General features: G+C 38.8%; 1 protein-coding gene across 4 annotated transcripts in view; it reads right to left on the bottom strand.

Moving 5' to 3' along the window:
- The window catches only part of Asxl2 (ASXL transcriptional regulator 2), a 78,309-nt gene that overhangs the window by 11,421 nt on the left and 46,195 nt on the right, over positions 1-20,693 (bottom strand). For 3 of the 4 annotated variants that reach the window (XM_021232399.2, XM_005079112.4, XM_013119878.3), the window contains 7 exons: positions 16,172-16,287; positions 14,677-14,800; positions 12,574-12,717; positions 10,144-10,307; positions 6,958-7,054; positions 4,884-4,989; positions 1,954-2,665 (listed from right to left, as the gene is read on the bottom strand). In XM_021232399.2, the coding sequence (XP_021088058.1) occupies positions 1,954-2,665; positions 4,884-4,989; positions 6,958-7,054; positions 10,144-10,307; positions 12,574-12,717; positions 14,677-14,800; positions 16,172-16,287 (1,463 nt within the window). Of the gene's footprint in view, positions 1-1,953; positions 2,666-4,883; positions 4,990-6,957; positions 7,055-10,143; positions 10,308-12,573; positions 12,718-14,676; positions 14,801-16,171; positions 16,288-16,370; positions 16,468-20,693 lie in introns of all 4 variants that reach the window. The other variant, XM_021232404.2, reaches the window with a different exon arrangement.

Raw genomic sequence — 20,693 nt, forward strand, 5'->3', positions numbered from 1 at the left:
TACAGAGAAACCCTGCCTCAAAAAACAAAAAAAAATTTAATTAATTATGAAGTCACTATTTTTTATTACTAAAAAAGTCATAAGTATTAAAACTCAATTTTCTTTAGAAATCATTGTGGTATTTTGTAACAGTTATCACAAAATTCATGCACTTAAAAAGTAAGTTTGGGCCGGGCGGTGGTGGCGCACGCCTTTAATCCCAACACTCGGGAGGCAGAGGCAGGCGGATATCTGTGAGTTCGAGGCCGGGCTGGACCAACAGCCTCCAAAACAATACAGAGAAACCCTGTCTCGTAAAAACAAAACAAAACAAAACAAAAAGGAAGTTTGTTTACCTGGACACTCGACAGGTAGAGGCAGGAGGATCTCTGAGTTCAAGGCCACTCAGAGAAACCCTGTCTCAAAAAACCAAAAAACAACATAACAAAACAAACAAAAGTGTGATTAATACTTGGTTGTCAAAGCTTAGACAACATTTTCACTAAGCACATGGTAATTTAGAAGTGGCATGGAGGAAAAAGAAGAAATTATTGACTCTTGTTAGTATAGAGTAGAGACTATGGGAGAATATAGATAAAACCTTAAAATAAAATACAAGAAATTTGTTTTGGGGAAAATAACCTTAGTTACGTAGTTCAAGCATAGGGCCAGAGGGTACTAGGTGTGTATACACACACACACACACACACACACATTTTGGTGGTGTGTGCATGTGTGGAGTATATGCTATTGTAGACCAAGGTTGTCCTCAAACTTGTGATACTCCCAAGTACAGGAATTACAGATAATGTGAGAATGTTACCTTATGTAACATAATACATGATAACTTAAAAGCCATCAGTATTAACATACTGAAATTAAACAAAGCAGTTAAAAAAGTTTTTACTTTAAATTTCTTTTTTTAAATTTTAGAGACAGGGTTTCTCTGTGTGACCTTAGCTGTGCTGGAATTGTAGACCAGGCTGTCCTTGAACTCACGAGATCTGCCTGCCTCTGTTTCTTGAGTGCTGGAATTAAAGAAATGTACTACCACCGCCCAGCTCGATTTTTTACTTTAAATGTAACATAAAACAAACAAAATACATCAAATTGTAACATTTATACTAAAATTCAGATTTATTTAAAAAGCTTTTGTTGTTGTTGTTGTTATGAGATAAGGCCTAGGTGGGTTAGCCAATTCATTATCTTTTTCCATTATCGTTCCAGTGCTGATATTATATGCACGTAGAAACAAGCAGTCTAAAACTTTATAGTCTGTTATAAATTATATTAACCTATGTCTATGAAAGCTAGATAGGATACAAAGTAAAAGAATCAAACAACTTCTGACAAAATCCTTTGAAGGAGAAACTATTAATCTGGTCAGAGTGGATTCAAGTGTTCAGTATAGAACCACTATGGAGTAAACCAAAATTGAATATGGTTCCTAGGTCTAGAATTCATTTCTGAGCCAGGCGGTGGCGGCCCAAACCTTTAATCCCAGCACTCAGGAGGCAGAGGCAGGTGGATCTTTGAGTTCAAGGCTAGCATGGTTTACAAAACTAGCTGCAGTACAGCCAGGACTACCTACACAGTGAGACCCTAGAAAAAAATAAAAATAAAAACAACAACAATAACAACAAACTAATTCATCTGAGACTGACATTCACTAAAGAAAAGATCAATAATTTACACTCAAGAAACAGCAACAGAAAGCCTGAGAAATCAATGCCAGTCTGAGTTATGTATAGAGACTTTGCCTCAAAGAAGAGTGTCAGGGGCTGGGGTGGCTTGCATACTCAGGCTCCTTACTCAAATATCAAGAAAGAACTTGGGGGAGGAGGGGAAGCAGTTCTAGAGTCTGATTATTATTATCCCTATAATACCACAGTTATAAGTATATTAAATATATACTACTGCTTTTATGTTAACAGCACAAGTTATGAAACTTAGTAGGTGCAACCACTTTCTTACCTTGAGAGGTGGTACTTTTCGCACTTGGACCCTGTCCCCTCTATTAAGAAAGGGCTGTTGTGAGACCTGAAATGGCTGCTGGTGCTGTTGATTCTCAGTGATACGTGGTCTTTTCTCCCAGCTGCTAGTGGTCTCTTCTTGGATAAGAGAAGATTTCCTTTTTAAACTTTCTGCGACCTGATCAGTAAGAGTTGCAGGAGGCATCTTCACATCGGGGACCAGTGGACCTGCTTCTGCAACAGGCTTTGTTATGGGTTTTTCTAACCCAGCATTTTTAGATTTGCTTGGGGATATAGCTGACACTTCTTGGTTCTCACTTTTGCTATAATTAGAAGTTGTGGTGATATGATTTTCTTTCTCAGACTCTTGTTCAGCACAGACAAGTGGCTTCTGCTCTGAGAGCCCCTCATCCTTAGGGCACTTGACAGACTTAATGGTGATAAGCTCATTTGTATTGCTGGCTGATTCAAGGACAGGTTCTGGGGATTTAGAGCCTGGCTGTGCCTCATCTTGGCTTTCTTCTTTTCTAACTGGTGATGGTATTTGCACTGCTTCTTGCTTACACTCTGACTGGGGAACTACTGGGATGATTCTGACAGGAGAGGACTCTGAAGGAAATATGGATTTTGGTTGCTCAGTTGGAGTTTTCTTTACTTGGGAATCACTCGGGGAAGCTGTCAATTTCTGTGAATCTTCAAGGCTTAAGCCAGAACTAAAAAATTGAAGGAAATGTTGTTAGTTGGGAAACAGTTCACATTACTTAATACATAAGAAAAGTAGACTTCATCAGCAATTAGGAAACCCCAGACACATAGTATTTTCAATAGAACTCCTGAGCCAAAGTAATTAAATTCAAATCCTGGCTCTGGTAACAAGTGTAGACAAGATACTGACTAACTAGGCTTCTGCACCTTGCTACGATGAATTTACTCCAGGTGAAGTTCTCACTTGGCACACAGTAAAAGTTTGATAGTGGTAGCTGTTACTGTCTGTTCTGCTTCTATAGGAGTCACATTATCTACAGAGTCTCAGGCTACCTATAAGAACTGTGATCAATTCTGTTCATTGGTGTTTGTGGAAAGCCTGACCCCAAGCCTTCAGAGTGAACCTGAGAAGACAGCAGCAAAGTTATTAATGCTCTTCAGAAGCTCAGACCAGGAATGAGTTTGTAGAGAGCCTGTTGATATCACATTCAGGCCAGATCCAAAGTTCTGAGAATGCCACTGTTGAGCTATCCAGAGGTAAAAGTCAGCTGTGACGTGCACAGCGTGGCCTGGCAAAAAGTGGCACCAGTTAGTCTTCTTAATGTTTTCCTTCCTTCCTTCCTTCCTTCCTTCCTTCCTTCCTTTTTCTACCTCTCACCTTAAAAGAATTAGTTAACAAAAAAACAAAATAAAACAAACAAACAAACAAACAAACAAACAAAAAAACCAGTCTATCTAGGGCCAGCCAAGATGTCTCAGAAGAAAAAGATGCTTCCCTGATCACCTAGGTTCAACCAGGCATGGTAGAGAGAACCAACTCCCAAAAGCTGTCTTCTGATCTCCAAAAGCATACTGCAGCACAGGCACCCACAGAATCACTCTAACTTACAATAATACACTCACCACCAATTTTATAGCTTACTGAAGAAAAATCAGCATTTGGGATTTTTTTCTAGCCAGGGTTTTTCTCTTTGTAGCCCTGGCTGTCCTGAACTATGTAGACCAGGTTGGTGTCCAACCGTCAAACTCAGAGATCTGCCCGCCTCTGCCTCCTGAGTCCTGAGATTAGAGGTGTGTGCCACCACGACCAGATTAGCATTTGACATTCTTAATTTCAGTAGGGTCTATCTTAAGTGACTAGGAAGGAAGAGTATCAATGAACACTCTTCCTTCCTAGTCACTTAAGATCAATGGAATCCTCTGATGGCTTTCACTGGTATGTATAAAGAAGTAAGAGAGACCAACAAAGAGGGATTGGAATGCACAAACCTATTCAAACCAAGAGTCTCTGTTATCAATTAAATGTCTCCAGTTTGATTTCATTCTGATTTTATTTTTGGTTGTTAAAAAAAACTATTTTAGGGGCTGGAGAGATGGCTCAGCGGTTAAGAGCACCGCTTGCTCTTCCAGAGGACCTGAGTTCAATTCCCAGCAACCACATGGTGGCTCACAACCATCCGTAATCTGGTGCCCTCTTCTGTTGTCCAAGCATAAAACACTATATGCATACATAATAAAAATTTAAAAAATAAAAATAAAATAAATCTGTTAAAGGACAATAGCATTAAAAAAAAAACTATTTTACACTCCAGCCCTTTAAAAACAAAATTTGTGTCTTGATTTACTTATGTACATCTCCCAGTCACAGAAGAAATTATTTTAATTACATGTTTGGTATAATGGCCCACATTACATGATTCTTAGGATTTTTGATTGGTTTTAAGTAAGTTACATGTTAGACAGAACTCTCAAATATTATTCTGGCTCAAGAAATTACTAGAAGCCAATCTGTTAGAAGGAAAGACTCTAAAGAGAAGAAAAAATGCAATCCATCCCTGCCAATAATGTAAGTTTAGGGCCAAGGATTATGAGTGATAAAATTGTCAACTCGTTGATTCTTTAAAAAAATTTTTTTAATGTTCTGAATGAAAAAGAATTAATGTGGCCAGGAGGTATTGACACACGCCTTTAATCCAGCACTCAGGAGGCACAGGCAGGCGGATCTCTGTGAGTTCTAGGCCAGGCTAGTCTACAGAGCAAGTTCAAAGACAGGCTCCAAAGCTACAGAAAAACTCTGTCTCAAAAAGTTACCCTCCACCCAAAAAATAATGTGACAAAAAGTACAAGAAACTAGACACTAGACTTTCTAGTAAGGTAAAAACATGGAGGCATCACATGACGTGTGGAGGGATTAATATCTGGACTAGAGAGTCTGCCTTATCTTACCTCTGACCATAGTAGCTTTCAAAGAATTGCTCCTTCCATGGCTCTACTTTCTTCTCCTTCTCAATCTCTTGCCGAATTCTCACCTGCATTTCAGGGGTAAATTCACCTGCGATGCATCCATACAATGACACAAACAGAAAGGCATTATTCATGAATACTATCTTGTCAAAGCAACAAGCTCCCAAAGTTACTAGTCAGACAGGAAACGCCACTAGGTGGAGTTCAGGCAGTCACATAGTAAGTACCCCGTAGCTTTCAATATGCAGTTAAGGTCCGCAACACTTGTTCTCCGGGTGTTCCCAAAAGTACCTTCTTCAAATTACAAACTTCATATACCATACAGATTTTTTTTATCTCCAACATCATATTTCCTAATGGAATGAAAGTAATAAATGTGTGCTGGGACACAGTCCAAGAATGGAGCCATGTGAGAATTCTCAGTGTTTGTGAGCAAGCTCCAAGAAAACAAGTCTTGTGACCTCAGTTTCTTCAAAAGCACAAGTTGTTAGTGGATTATGCTTTTGTGCCCCTCCCAGGTGTAGTGGATTGAGTTTACTTCTGATTATTCAATAAAACTGGCTGTGTTCAGTTTGTCTGCCAGATGCAGCTTGCCCATGTGACTATTCTTTTTTTTTTGGGGGGGGGGTTTCCAGGCAGGGTTTCTCTGTATTGTTTTGGAGCCTGTCCTGGAACTCGATCGGTAAACCACGCTGGTCTCAAACTCACAGAGATTCGACTGGCTCTGCCTCCCCAGTGCTGGGAGTAAAGGCGTGCGCCACCACCACCCGGCCCATGTGACTATTCTTAATCCTTCGAGTATAAATTGTCTAATGCTATGACTGAAATCGCGTGAGACTTCAGGCGTCATTTATCAGCTCCATTCTCCAAGTCCCACTGCTAACTAGAGCAGTGACAATTGTGCTTTCAGTAAACAATGCCATTGAATATCTTGCCATTTCAAAGTCAGATTTCTTCAGAGAAAATTGTGCTTGAGGCCTTTACTCCCTACCCTACCCCCACCCAACAGGGTTTCTGCAAAGCCCTGGCTGTCCTGGAACTTGCTCTGTAGACCAGACTGGCCTCAAACTCACAGAGATCTGCCTGCCTCTGCCTCTGCCTCTGCCTCTCCTCCTAGGCATAATTGTTCTGAAATTGTAAGCAAGGCACCAATTAAATGCTTTCTTTCTATAAGATGTCTTGGTCCTGATGTTTCGTCAGGGCAATAGAAAACTAACTAAGACAATAACTAAATAACCGATACCAGAGCCAGGCAGCAGTGGTGCACACCTTACATCCCAGTATTCCAGAAGCAGCAGCAGGTGATCTCTGTGAGTTAGAGATCAGCCTGGTCTACAGAGCTAGTTCTATCACTTCAAATGAGTGGATCCTACAGCATGTATACTCAGCATTTCCCTTTCTGTCCATTTCACATTGAGTTAACAGTATACTAGAATACTGAACGAGAAAGGTGAGAAACAGTGCTTTAAAACTTTAAAATAGGGCTAAAGAAATGGCTCACAACTAAAAAATATATGGTTTTGTTTCTCAACTAGACTCAATCAAGGGGCTACAATTAAGTGTTTGTCACATCACTTCATACAGGACAGAAAAAGCTGTTTAGGAAACTTCTTGACCTTCACTATGATGGCTGTTCCTGGTTGTCAACTTGACTACATTTGGAATTAACTAAAATCCCAAGTGGCTGGGCACAACTGTGAAGAATTTTTTTTCCTTAGCACATTTGAAGTGCAAAGCCCCACCTTTAATCTGGGCCACACCTTTTGGTAGCAGCCTATATAAAGGACATGTGAGAAGGAAGCTTTCACTTGCCCTTGTGGAACGTCTGTCCCGTCACTGGCATTATAGCCTACTTTAGGATTCTGGCATACACTGAAAAAGTGAAGAACTCTTGGACCTTCCATTGGTAGACAGTTGAACTAGCTGGACCACAGTAAACCATCCTGATAAACCCCCTTATAGACATTCATTCCATAAGTTCTGTTCCTCTAGAGAGGCCTGACTGTTCCATTACCTAGGCATACAGACTGTGGGAATCACAGGGCAGAATACTTACCTTCTGAGAGCCTTTCCTTCCAGCCTTGAGCTGCAGAAGTGAAGAACTCATTGTTAAGGGCTGAACCATTCAATTTCATCAAACCATCTGGACCAACCTAGGTCAAAGAGCAAGCCAAAGAAAATGTTCAAACAAACGGTGTAAGGACAAAAGAGAAAGTATGCACAGTCCATCCCACAAAAACATGGCATCCCAGTACTCAAGAAGCAGAGGCAAGTAATCTCTGTGAATTCAAGGCCAGCCTGGTTTACAGAGTGAGTTACAGGACAGCCAAGGCTCTTGGGGGTGGGGGGTGGGGGGACACAGAGATGGAGAGAGAGGGAAAGAGACAAACAGAGGCACAGACAGGCACATAGACCCACCCAAACATGGCTAGCTCATTTACCATACTGCAATTTTCTCCTTTAAAAAAAAAAAAAAAACCCCTCTCCCACATCTCTTTTCTATTCTCTGCTTTCAGCTCCATTCCACAATGTTGGAAAAATAATGCTCGTTGAGTGATACTTAAATCCATGTGTATTTTCTTCTTAGCAGAGCTTATTGTTTTCTTTACAGAATTGGGAATAAATTATATAAATATATATATATATATCACACTATAATTTTAGTTTTCTCACAGAGTATATTGTGAGTCTATTCAAGTTAACTGGCATATATTTAGCTTCTTTGAAATTGCTGCATATTATTTCATTATATGATCTGTTTCAAATAATGATAAGCATGTTTCTTAACATGAATTTGTTACCAATGTCTTCCCATAATCAATAAAGCTGCAACAAACATCCTGGCAGAAATGTACTTTTACTGTTTCATTTCTTTGATTGCAACAGGGTATTGCTATGTAGCCCAGGCTGGCCTTGAACTTACAGGGGTCTGCCTCCTAACTGCTGGGATTAAAGAAATGTGCCACCTTATATAGCTATACTTTTCTTTTTTGGGGGGTGGGGGCAGTTCAAGACGGGTTCTCTGTATAACAGTCAAACTGTCCTCAAACTCATAGATGCTGAGTGCTAGGGTTGAACCCAGGTTGTCAGGCTTAAGGGCAAATTCTTTTGTCCACGAAACCACAGGCCATGGGACAATTTTTAATTGAAAAAAAATTTTTTTAATCTATACATCTAAAGATGTGAATTTTTCTATCTTAAAAAAAAACAAAACATTTAACTCTTACTTAAAATACAATTTAAGAAAGTGTCACTTAAATCATGTTCAAAAATACTTCGTTCACAAGCCTGGTGGTGGTGGCCCATGCTGTTAATTCGAGCACTTGAGGGGCAGAGGCAGGCAGATCTCTGTGAATTCAAGGCCACCCTGGTCTACAGAACCAGTCCTTGGACAGGCTCCAAAGCTACACAAAGAAGCCCTGTCTTGAAAAACCAAAAACAAACAAAATAACAACAAATTTTGTTTACAGTATTTGACATAAACATTATCCACACTGAACACACGGTAACTTCAGCTATAAGCTCACTTAATTAAAACTGTGTCTTCTCAGTATCACTCTCATTTCTTATCATATTCATAGCTCTGGGAATTTCAACTAGAAAACTTTTAGGGTTCCTTTTATTAAACTACACATGGGGATGATGGGGGATAGGGGTGTGCAGGCACACACTTTTAATCCCAGCACCTGGGAAGCAGGAAGATGTCTGTGAGTTGAGGCCAGCCTGGCCTACAGAGCTAGTTCCAGGACAGCCACAGCTGTTACATGTAGAAACCCTTTCTGCGGAAAAAAAAATCCAAAACCCACAAACTTCACATGGTAGGAGTTAAGACGGAGATGGGGTGTGGTTAAAAGTACTTTTTGCTCTTGCAGAGGACACAGGTTTGGTCCCCAGAACTCACATGGCAGCTTTAACTATCACAAGTATAGTTCCAGGAGACGCAGGGTCCTCTTCTGGCCACCTCAGGCATCACCCACACACATACTGCACATGCACATACATGCATGCTAAATACTCATAAAATTGAAGAATATCTTTACCACCACTACCACAAACAATAAACTACATATGGTAAACTTCTATCAGAAGCCAGAAAGGAGCATCAATGCTTCTCAGAAAGCAGTATCGGAATTGAACAAATAGGTTATTAATTATGTTTCCTATATTATCTCTAACTTATTATTCTGCCAACAATTCCACTTGGAGGGTGGGAACAACATAAAACATAGGACACATACGGAAGAAACCAGCCATGTAGTCAACCAAGTCCTTTAAAAACCATGCTGGAGCCAGGCAGTGGTGGCGCACGCCTTTAATCCCAGCACTCAGGAAGCAGAGACAGGCGGATCTCTGTGAGTTTCAAGTTAGCCTTGTCTACAGAGTGAATTCCAGGACAGGTTCTGCAATCACCAGGAACAGCTCTCCTTTTCTCCCTATTGCTGCAAGAATACTGATTATTTCAATTATCCAAAAGGACCAATCATATGTGCTGATTATAGCACTAAGAAACTGGTATCACAGCGAGTCTCATAGAAAACAGCCTTTTTTCTGAGACTTGAGGATCTGAGTTTGAAACCAGCTTGATCTACAGAGCAAGTTCCAGGACAGCCAGGGCTACAAAGATAAACCCCTGTCTCAACAATAAAACAAAACAAAGATTTCAGAACAAAAAGAACTCGTTTTACTTTGTAGTCCAATTAGCTATAATCATTTGTGCAGTTTCCCTTAGGCATTTCTTCCTATAAACAAGGGATGATAGTCTGTTACTACACACGAAGGAAAACGCCTTCCTTTCATAGTGTTTTTGTTTGTTTTGGTTTTTCTTTTGTTGATTGGTGGTATTTTATCTAGTATGTTTCTTCAAAGCTTGCCAAGGAAAAAAAATCACACAACAGTAGCATTAATACCACACATTTATAGGAATATATTAAAAAATCCTCTTAAATTTTTGAGAATTAGGCGTATAATGAAGCTGATTGCTGACTGTTTGACTAGCACAAATAAGCCCTGGATTTTTATCTCTAGCAACACATATACAAATACATGGTGACACACATATCTGTAACCCAACACTCAGAAGTAAACCTAAGAGTGTAGGATATCCTCAGCTACATAGTAAGTTTAAGTCCTGTCTAGAATACATGAGATACTACCTTAAGAAAACAAAACCTTATGAAGTTCTAAAGGTGATGAATGCTAGAAGTCTCATTTTAGAGAATCGCTCATGTGTGACATGACCCACCTGTCGATCCACCTCTGGAAGCAGTAAAAGCAGGCGCTGTTGGCAGTCTCCAGGGAGAACTGAAAAGGTGTGCTTGTTAATCAGTGCTCGAAGATTAGTATTAACCAGAATGGAGTCAGGTGTCTCAACATCAATGTCAGCACATTTAGTCCTTTTCATTTGTCCTTCAAAATATAGAAAATAATAATTTATCATTTGGCCCTCTCCTTTCACAGTTTTGGATTATAACCAACCATAGCTTGTCGTGCAGTACCTCAACTTACAAAAAGGGGGAAAAAATCAAAATTAAACACTACAACACGCCGAAGAAGTCAGAGTTAAAGATATTAGAAATATCTTCTAAGGCAAAGGAAATAAACTCTGCTTATTTATAAAGAATAAAAAAATACAATCTACAAAAACAAATCTCTAAAAGTAAATTGTTCATCATTACCTAACAGATAAACTTTCTCTCAATCAAACAAGTTGATGAGAAATGACACAGAAAATCTGGCTGAGGAGATGGCACCACAGGCAAAACACTTGACATGTAAACATGAGATCTTAATTGGAATCTCCAGAACCTATTTAAAAACTGGATATGGTAATGTGTCTATGATTCCATGGCTCCTACAGCAAGATGGGCAGTAAAGAAAGGAAGCACAGCAGCCAGCTAGTCTGTGTTTACAGTGGCAAACAGCAGAGACCTGCTTCAATTAGACTTGTTGGGTTATTTAAAAAAAAAAAAAACATAAAATTAGGAGGCAAAAATGTTAAAGGGTGACCAAGGGAAGGCTGGGGAATCAGTAGGAATAGATAAAAATCAAAATATATTGCATTTATATACTAAAGCCTCAAATGAATAAATAAGGGGAAGAGAGCCGACGTAATGTACAAGGTAAGGACCAACACTTGAAACTTTCCTCTGTGCCCTGCATCTAGGCACTGTGATACATACATAATCATAACACACATACAAACACAGAGGCCACTGAAGATTTTTAAATAGAAAATATAAGCCAGATGTGAAGGTACATGCTTATAATCCCAACACTTAGGAGACAGAGGCAGAAAACCACAGAGAAACGATGCCCCAAAAAAACCAACAAATAAAGAAATGATGAAGTACAATGCATGTCAAATAGCAAGGAAAACAAATGACAAAAACTTCAAGCCTTTGAAGAAAAACACTGAAGATTTCAGAAAATGGAAAGATTCCCCCATGCTCACAGATCAGTAGGTTTAATATAGTAAAAATGGCTATCTCAGCAAAAGCCATCTATAGATTCAATGCAATCCCCATCAAAATTCTTCCAAGATCTTGAAAGAACAATTCTTGATTTCATATGGAAACACAAAAAAATCCAGGGTTGCTGAAACAATCCTGAACAGTGAAAGAACTGAAGGTCTCACCATTCATGATCTTAAAGCTATAGTAATAAAAACAGCATGGTATTGGCATTAAAAACAGACATAATGATCAATGGGATCAAACTGAAGACCCAGACATGAACCCACACACCTATAGACACTTGATTTTTGATAAAGAAGACAGAAATATCTAAGCAGTGGTGGCGATTGCCTCATATCCCACCACTTTGGAGGCAGACAGGCGATCTCGGTGAGTTTGAGGCTAGCCTCATCATCAAAGCTAGTTCCAGAACAATCAGAGCTGTTAAAATAAGAAACCCTGTCTTGAAAAACAAGAACACTGAGACAAAAACAGCATCTTCAACAAATAGTGCTGGTCAAACTGGATGGCTGCCTGTAGAAGAATTCAAATAGATCTATACCTATCACCTAAAACACAACTCCAAAAGGACTTTAATAAAAAAAAAAAAAAAAAGATGAACAATTATGACAAGCTGGGGTTAGAGATGTATAGCTCGGGTGTGGAGCAATTCCCTACCACATTCAAGACTGTGGGTTATTAATATTCAGTGTGAAACAAACAAGCAAAACAAAATAAAAACCCCAAATAATTGTATCAAAAACATTTATTTAAAAATCCAAATAATGTCAGCAGAAAGAAATTAAGTCTGGCTTAGCACTTTGGGAGGTAGAGGCAGGTGGATCTCCGTGATTTCAAGGTCAGCCTGGTCTACATAGTGAGCTCCAGGACAGCCAGAGCTACAAACTGAGACCCTGCTTCAAAAAAGTAAAAACAATAAAAAACCCAAAACAGAACAAAACAACAACAAAAACAGAAGGACAACAAGAAGGGAGGGAGGTAGGGTGGGATGAAGGAAGGAATTAAGGAAGGAAGGAAGGAAGGAAGGAAGGAAGGAAGGAAGGAAGGAAGGAAGGAAGGAAGGAAGGAAGGAATCACGTCAGGCTTTTTAAAATAAAATTCAAATTATGGATAAACTCAAGCCAAATAGCTGATGAATTTTAAGCATACTGTGTACACATCATTGCACCGAAAACAGAAGTCTTTGTAAACTAACTTACTTGTGTGGAGTCTGTCAGACCTCTGGAACGACTTTTTCCCCAAGCCTAGAAGAGAACTGTCCACTTTGACTGAAGAAGAAAAGCTGGAGTTTGAGTTCTGGGGACTGTTTGACTGCCCATCAGATTGTTTTCCTTCCCATAGGGCTAAGGGAAAAAATGTAAAGATGGATGATAATGAGAGTCATAAGCAAACAGTAAGCAAGACAGCTAGATGTGGCAACCCCAACAGCCTGACTTATCCCATGGGAGGAGAAAACTGACTCCCTCAAGTAAGCCACAGACTTCCACATGCTGCTCCCCAGACCCCAAAAAATATAATATTTTTAAAATATTTATTTATTTATTAATTTATTATGAATACAGTGTTCTGCCTGCATGTATCCCTGCATGCCAGAAGGGGGCACCAGATCTCATTACAGATGGTTGTGAGCCACCATGTGGTTGCTGAGAATTGAACTCAGGACCTCTGGAAGAGCAGGCAGTGCTCTTAACCTCTGAGCCATCTCTCCAGCCCCACAAATATAATAATTTAAAAAATAAAATAAAATAAAAACATGAAACCATTATTCAAGTCAAACTATTATTTCATGGTAACTATAGAAGTTATAAATGAAGAAATGTAGGCCTCTTGATTGCTTTGTAAAATAAAAACCCTTACATCTTCACTCATACTATTTATCTCCAATAGCAAATATTTTTTCTAACAAAAATGAAAAAAAGATTCAGACCTTTGACTTTTATGGCAGTTCCTAGAATCAGCTTATGGTATTCAACTGAATTATATAATAAAAAACAAAATCTGTGGCAAAACAAAGTTAAAAACAAAACAATAAACAACAAATAAGGTCCATGAAACATATCCAAATGGAAACTAAGCAATGCGTACTTATTTTTCACTTTTCATTTTAAATTTTATTTTGATTTTGTGTATGAACGTTTTCCTGCATGTATGTTACTGCCCTCCCTGTATGCCCAGAAGATGGAATCAGATCGGTATATATTCTTAATGCCTGAGCCACCTCTCCAGCCCCATCTTCATATTTTAAATGAGAAAGAACATTGGTAAAGAGCTCACTTTGGGGCTGCACAGATGGCGAAGTCAAAAAAGTACTTGTTGCATAAGTTTGCACAAGAACCTAAGTTTGATCCTCAGAAAGCACATAAAGAGCCAAAGTCAGTACAGCACACTCGTAATCTCAGTGTAGGAAGTGGAGACAGGAGGATTCCTGAAGTTTGCTGGTCAGCCAGTTTAGCCTGAACCAGGTGTCACAGGCCAGTAAGAGACTGTCCAAAATAATACAACATGGTATAGGGGAATGACATGAGGCTATCTTCTGACCTCAACATGCATGTACAAACACGTATGCACCTGCCTACATACATACAGAGACAGAGGTCACTTTGACCTTGGAAACAATAGATTTACAAAGTTAATAAATATGGGTTTCCAAATACAATCCTGTACTTTTAATCAAGTACATGGCAATTTTATATTAAAATATTTCCTATTTACCCTAGGATTTTGTTGTTGTTTTTGCTTTGTTGTTTTGATTTTTGAGACTGGATTTCTCTGTGTAGCACTGGTGGTCCTAGAGCTAGCTCTATACAGATCAGGCTGGCCTTGAACTCAGATCTGCTTGACTCTGCCTCTCAGTGCTGAGATTAAAGGTGTGTGCCACCACCATCAGACCTTATCCTAGAATTTATATCAGTTTTGTATAGCAGCAGAAAGATTATGCTAGTAAAATAGCAATTTAAAAATAATAAAGTATAAAAATTTACAACATCAAAAGTACAAATGTGCCGGGCATTGTTTGAGCATGCCTTTAATCCCAGCACTTGGGAGGCAGAGGCAGGTGGATCTCTGTGAGTTCGAGGCCAGCCTGGTTTACAGAGCCAGTGCCAGGATAGGCTCTAAAGCTATACAGAAAAACCCTGTCTCGAAAACAAAAACAAAAGAACAAAAAAAGAAAACCAAAACAAAACAAAAAAAGCAAAAACAACAACAACAACAAAAAAACAAAACCAACAACAACAAAAAGTACAAATACACTGGGAAACACAAAATTTCATTGGGGAGGGAAGAATAGTCGCATTGCCTACCAGGTTTGGCAGGTAGAGGGTCACTGGCTGCTTTGACGGTCTTGAGAGAGAGGTGTTGATTGGAGATGGACATGCTCGATCTGCACTGCTGCTGCTGCTTCTTCTGTTGTTGCTGTTTTAGGGCCTATAAAGAAAAACTGGCAGTAAGAAACAAGCAAACTGGTTTTCAGTAAGTGAGTGACATCAGTTATGGTGAGAACCTATTCTGATATATATTCAATACAAACAAGACCCTAAATTTAATAAAACTGCCACAAGGCCTAAATGACCTATAGAATTTAGATACTTTGGGGGGAGACCAAGATTATTCTATTACATATAGTTGTAAGGGAAAAAAAAATCATTCTTTCTGCCCCTCCGGAACTTAAAAGTCAGCAGTAAGGCAAGAAATTTACAATCTTCTAATTAGAGAATTACACACTTTTAACATTCCTGAAAACAGAATTAAAGTCATATACCAGTATGAGTTCAATATGCATTGATTCTATGAGAAAAGGCAAATATGTGTATTATTTATACTTTATATATGGTTCATTTTAAAAAGTACTTGAATTACCTTGAGTAAGAGTGAAGAGACTTGCCCAAATGATAGTCGTCGTCCCTCCCTTTGGTTTTTTCGAGACAGGATTTTTCTGCATAACAGCCCTAGCTGTCCTAGAACTCACTCTTGTAGACCAGGCTGGCCTCAAACTCACAGAGACCCACGTCCCTCTACCTCTGGAGTGCTAGGATTAAAGGTGTGTATGAGCTGCCACTAACACCTGGCTTTAGGTCATTTTTATTTCTAAGAGGTTCTTAATTACTAGAGTTACAATGATATTATTCAGAATGACCATTTAAAAAGAAAGAGGGCCTGTGAGAGGGTTCAGTGGGTAAAGGGACCGATCTTCAAACCTCAGTATCAGAGTTGAATACTGACGACCCATACAGTGGAAGAGGAGGAGTGACTCCCAAAAGTTGTTCTGACCTCCATGTGTATGCAAAGACATAGACACACACAGACACACACAAAAAATTCCCTCTTGCTGGGGGGGGGGGGGGGGGTGTTGGCACATGCCTTAAATCCCAGCACTCGGGAAGCAGAGGCAAGAGGATCTCTGTGAGTCGAGACCAGCCTGGTCTACAGAGCTAGTTCCAGAACATCCTCCAAAGCTACAGAGAACCTCTGTCTCAAAAAACAAAATAGCAAAAAACAAACAAAAATTCCCTCTTCCAAGTCTTAGAAATTTGGATATAATATTTGGAACATATAACCACATCTGTGTTCATAGTCATAAAAACATGTATATACACACATGCTACATGCTATGAGATATAAAGTGTAGAAACATTAATATGCACCCATATCTGTGTGCCAGACATGGAAACATGTATATATGCACATGGTCACCACACCCACACCCACACACAGGGCTTCTCTGTAACAGCCCTGGCTTTCTTAATTATTTTTAATTGGAGAGGTTATTCTTCTGATAAATACAGACTTAATGTTTACCTGCTTCAATGCCTTTTTGCTGTGCTTCTGTGATGGAGAAATGACTTTACTTGCTGGGATGGTGGGTGATGGGCAGCCTGACTGGGGAGAGGATGGCTGTGACAGTCTAGATGATACTAGGGGGAAAAATGACAAGGAAAAATTGTGTTATCAGAGTTGCTATCAAGCACCATTCCTTCCCCAGATCATATGCTGCTACCTGTTAAGAACTGTGACCAAACACTTTAGGGAAGGATCTTCTTTTTGGAGTTGTCCTGCAAACAGTCTCCCTTTTCAGTTTATTTCCTCAGAAAGTTCTAGTGTAGGATGATAGGATGGGGAAGGGGCGAGTATTAGTATTTATTACTTCTCATTGTTTTATATTTTAGAAGTGATTAAAGAAGCAGGAAGTCATGTATAAATCATGTTATCAAATCAGAACTTAGAATAAGGTCCCAAGACTATCTATGGTCCTAAAGTAAACTTAAAGGTGAATAATAACAATCCAACATGGTGGAAAGTTGTGAAAATTTTAAATCGAAGACAATAAGGCAATTTCCACTTCAAAGTTCTTCCATTGTTTTAACCATGCCATTCCTTCCCTTGTGTCACAAGCTTTAGGCTTATCTCAACAACTAACTACACTGAAGTCATTGCAGGCATATCTTTATGTTCTATAAGGTTTAACACTATGAGTACATTTTAAATTTTGCTTTTTACATGCATGCAATGTCTGGTGCTCATAGAGGCCAGAAGAGGGTGTGGCATCCCCTGGAATGAGGTTACAGATAGTTGCAAGGTGCCATGGGGGTGCTAGTTATCAATCCTGGGGAGCAGACAGTACTGTGTTGAGGCATCTCTCCAAGCCCATTTAAAAAAAAAAAAAAAAAGGAAAAGGTATTTGTGTGTGTGTTCGTGCGCGTGCGTACACGTGAGGGCAGTGTCCATGGAGGCCAAAAGAGAGCGTCAGATCCTCTAGTGATGGAGTTACAGGCATTGTAAGCTGACCTGGGAGCCAAACTCATGGCTTCTACAAGCCCAATGAATACTTTTTATGTTAGTTAAGGAGAAACATGAAACTTGTTGGTTCAGACATCTCATGTAAAAACAAGGAAGTTTAATTTGAGAAACAACCTAGAGACCTCTTCTGAAAAATACATTGTCTAATGTCTTTTTTTTTTTAATATTTGACCTGAAAGAATTATAGCAAAATGATATTACATGTAAAGACCAAGAAGGTTTAAGACATATTATGTGCTGGTAGGTATTTGACAGAAAAATAAGAAACATATATAGTGAATTATGCAATGTCTGGAATACAACATGCCACTGTGGTGTTTTTGTTTTGTTTCGGTTTGCTTTGGTTTTTGAAGACAGCAGTATCTCTGTGTAGCTTTAGAGACTATCCAGGAACTAGACGGCTGGTCTCAAACTCACAGAGATCCACCTGCCTCTGCTTTCCAAGTGCTGTGATTAAAAGCATGAACCACCGCCACCTGACTGCCACTGTCCTCTTTTTTCTCTTTTTGGTTTTTTATGAGACAGGGTTTCTCTGTATTGTTTTGGAGGTTGTCGGTCCAGCCTGGCCTCGAACTCACAGAGATCCGCCTGCCACTGTCCTCTTAAATGTCCTAGTATCAACACAATTTAACTCTGCTTCTGTATTCTCATCTTCATATATGTCATCTTTATGTATGTGGGAAGGAAATGATACACAATCAGAGCTTGAAGCAAAAACAAAACAAAAATGAAACACCTATAATCTAACCTCCGCCCCAAAAAATGCGCTAATAATGAGAGATGGCTCAGAAGTTCACAATGCTTACTGGTCTTGTAAGATAACTCAGATTTGTTTCTCAACACCCACACCAGCTCCAGGCCATCTACTATCTTTTACTGGTTTCCAAACAAATGTAAGCATGTATGTGTATACAGAATATGTTTTAAGAAAAAAATCATCTTGAATGATTGATCAACAGAAGGAAAATGAGTCCTCAATGTGGCATTAGATGTTGGCAAACTATAAAATAAGAGGTAAATATTTAAGGTCATTTGTCTAAGTGTACAATTCATATTTGCAAAACTATGCAACAATTACCACCATCAATTTTCATCATCCTACCCCAAAGAGCACATTTGATAGCTGGCCACTGCTCTACCCCTCTCCTCTGCCCCTACCTACTATTTGTCTCCATGGATCTATCTAATTTCTATGTGTGATAGGATGGAGTAAAAAAATGTGTTTCTGTGAGTTATTTTTTTCAAATAATGCAATCTTTTGAAGGTTAAGTTATATTCTGACAGGAATATTTCATTTGATTGTTGAATAATTATCCACTGCATTAGTATGTCACATTTTGTTTACATTCATCAACTGGTGAACTTACCACTTTTGTCAATTAAGAACAGCATTGTGAGTAACATTGTGCTTGGGTGTATATACTTTCAGGTGGGTCTGCTCCTGCCTTTAATTGTTTGTTTGTTTGTTTGTTTGTTTGTTTAGAAATAGCCTTATACTATAGCCTGGACCTCACTCTGTAGTCTACCTCCTGGCATTATAGGTATATAACAAACTGCTTGATTTTCAGCTCTTATTCTTTCCTGCTCTCCCTCCTTTTGCACAGTTCCATGGCTTTATTTATTTAGTGGTTTTTAGTTTGTTTTGCTTTTTGTCTTATATGGTTTGTTTGTTTTGTCCTTTGCGTTTTTGTCTTATGTTTTTTTGTTTTTTGTTTTTTTGGTGGGGTGAACATGAAGCTGGGTGGGTAGGAAGGGTAGGAGGATCCGGGAAGAGTTGGGGGATGAGAAAATGTGTAGTATAAAAAAAAATTTAAAGAAAAAAAAAAAAGCCTTGGATTTGGGGAAACTGAATTCTGGTTTGCAGGCCATCTTATCCATAAGTCTCCAATTTCTTGAATTCAATCCAGGAAAAAACTGGCAGATCTTATGTAACTCTTTGCTTACTTTGAGGACCTGCCACACTGTGTTACAAACAGATTACAATTCCACCAAGAATACAAGAAGGTTCCACTTTCTCTATATACTTTCAGAATGACGTTATGTCGTTTTCATTTGGTCAGTGATATTACACAGGACATATGAAAATACAAAGTTAAACCATTAATAGTCAATTGTTTATTTCTAAAGCCTTGCAAAAATTTCATAATATACATTTTCTCACTTCTCCTAAAAACTTACTGGTTATAAACAGCAAACATTCAGAACAGCCCTACTAAGGAATCTAAGAATCATACTTCATTGTCTTAAAAAGATAATAAAGCTATCTGTAATAACCAAGACATATTACTTGAAAGGTTCTTCCTTGAGGCAAAGGCCTTTTCTAACATATAAAGCACAAACCAAACCTATCACTAAGCAACTCAAATATATCTGGAAAAATCACAGGACCAACCAGTAAGGGCTGAAACTATAGTAAGCTCTAGTCTCAATATCTATGAAAGTTAAAACATTCTTCTTTTCAAATGTTAACATCTCAGAAACTCCAAAGAGGAAACAAGACATGTCAGAAAAACCTCTCTCAATATTCCCTTCTACAACTTAATAACATTAAGCAAATGTTTTTTTGTTTGTTTGTTTGTTTTGGGGGGGAGTTGTTTTGGTTTTCCAAGACAGGGTTTCTCTGTATAGCTTTGGAGGCTGTCCTGGAACTAGCTCTTGTAGGCCAGGCTGGTCTCGAACTCCGAGATCTGCCTGCCTCTGTCTCCCGAGTGCTGGGATTAAAAGCATGAGTCACCATTGCCGGTAAGCAAATCTTTCTATGTGCCTAAAACTATACTAAATTTATTTAAAAAGATTTTTATCAACTCTTCTATTTCAAACTCCTGAAATTATATTTCCAGATATAACTGAATCTAACTAACTAGGTTTACATCATTACATTTTTTTCTGTGCAAATAAAATGTATGTTATCATTTACTATACTTACATATCAAAAAACTGAATTAACTTGAGAAAAGTTACAAAGGCAATATGGAACAAAGCCAAGATTTAAATATTAAATTCAGAGTAATGAAGAAGTACCTGGAGTAGGCTGACAAGGGTGACCACTGAAAACGTGCTCATGTCCTAGTACTCAAAGTCTGTGAATGTTGCTTTATTGGTGATAGGTATCTTGTAATTAAATTTCCTACATTATGCAAGTCAGTCTTAACAAAATATTTTTTTTCAAGATAGGGTCTCAATTTATAGCCCTCACTGGTTTTGAACTCACAAAGAACCACCTCTCAAGTGCTTGTGCCACCACATTCCACACAACAAAGTATTTTTATAAGACATAGTGAAAACAGATTCAAAGAAGTAAAGAAAAGGTCGAGGTTAGAATCAAGTGGCCATAATTCAGTTATTATGTTAGTTAGCCAACACAGGAAGTGAGAAAGGGCCAGAGGAGTCCCTCTCACAGCCTCTGGAGGGAAAGCAACCTTGCTGATGTCAGGGCTTACAAACTCTGGCCTTTAGAACTGTGAGAGAACAGATTTGTGTTACTGAAGCCACACGGTCCGTGGCAATTTGCTGATTCAGGAAC

This window comes from Mesocricetus auratus, unplaced genomic scaffold, assembly GCF_017639785.1.
Source record: "Mesocricetus auratus isolate SY011 unplaced genomic scaffold, BCM_Maur_2.0 Super-Scaffold_100024, whole genome shotgun sequence".
Classification (NCBI taxonomy): domain Eukaryota; kingdom Metazoa; phylum Chordata; class Mammalia; order Rodentia; family Cricetidae; genus Mesocricetus; species Mesocricetus auratus.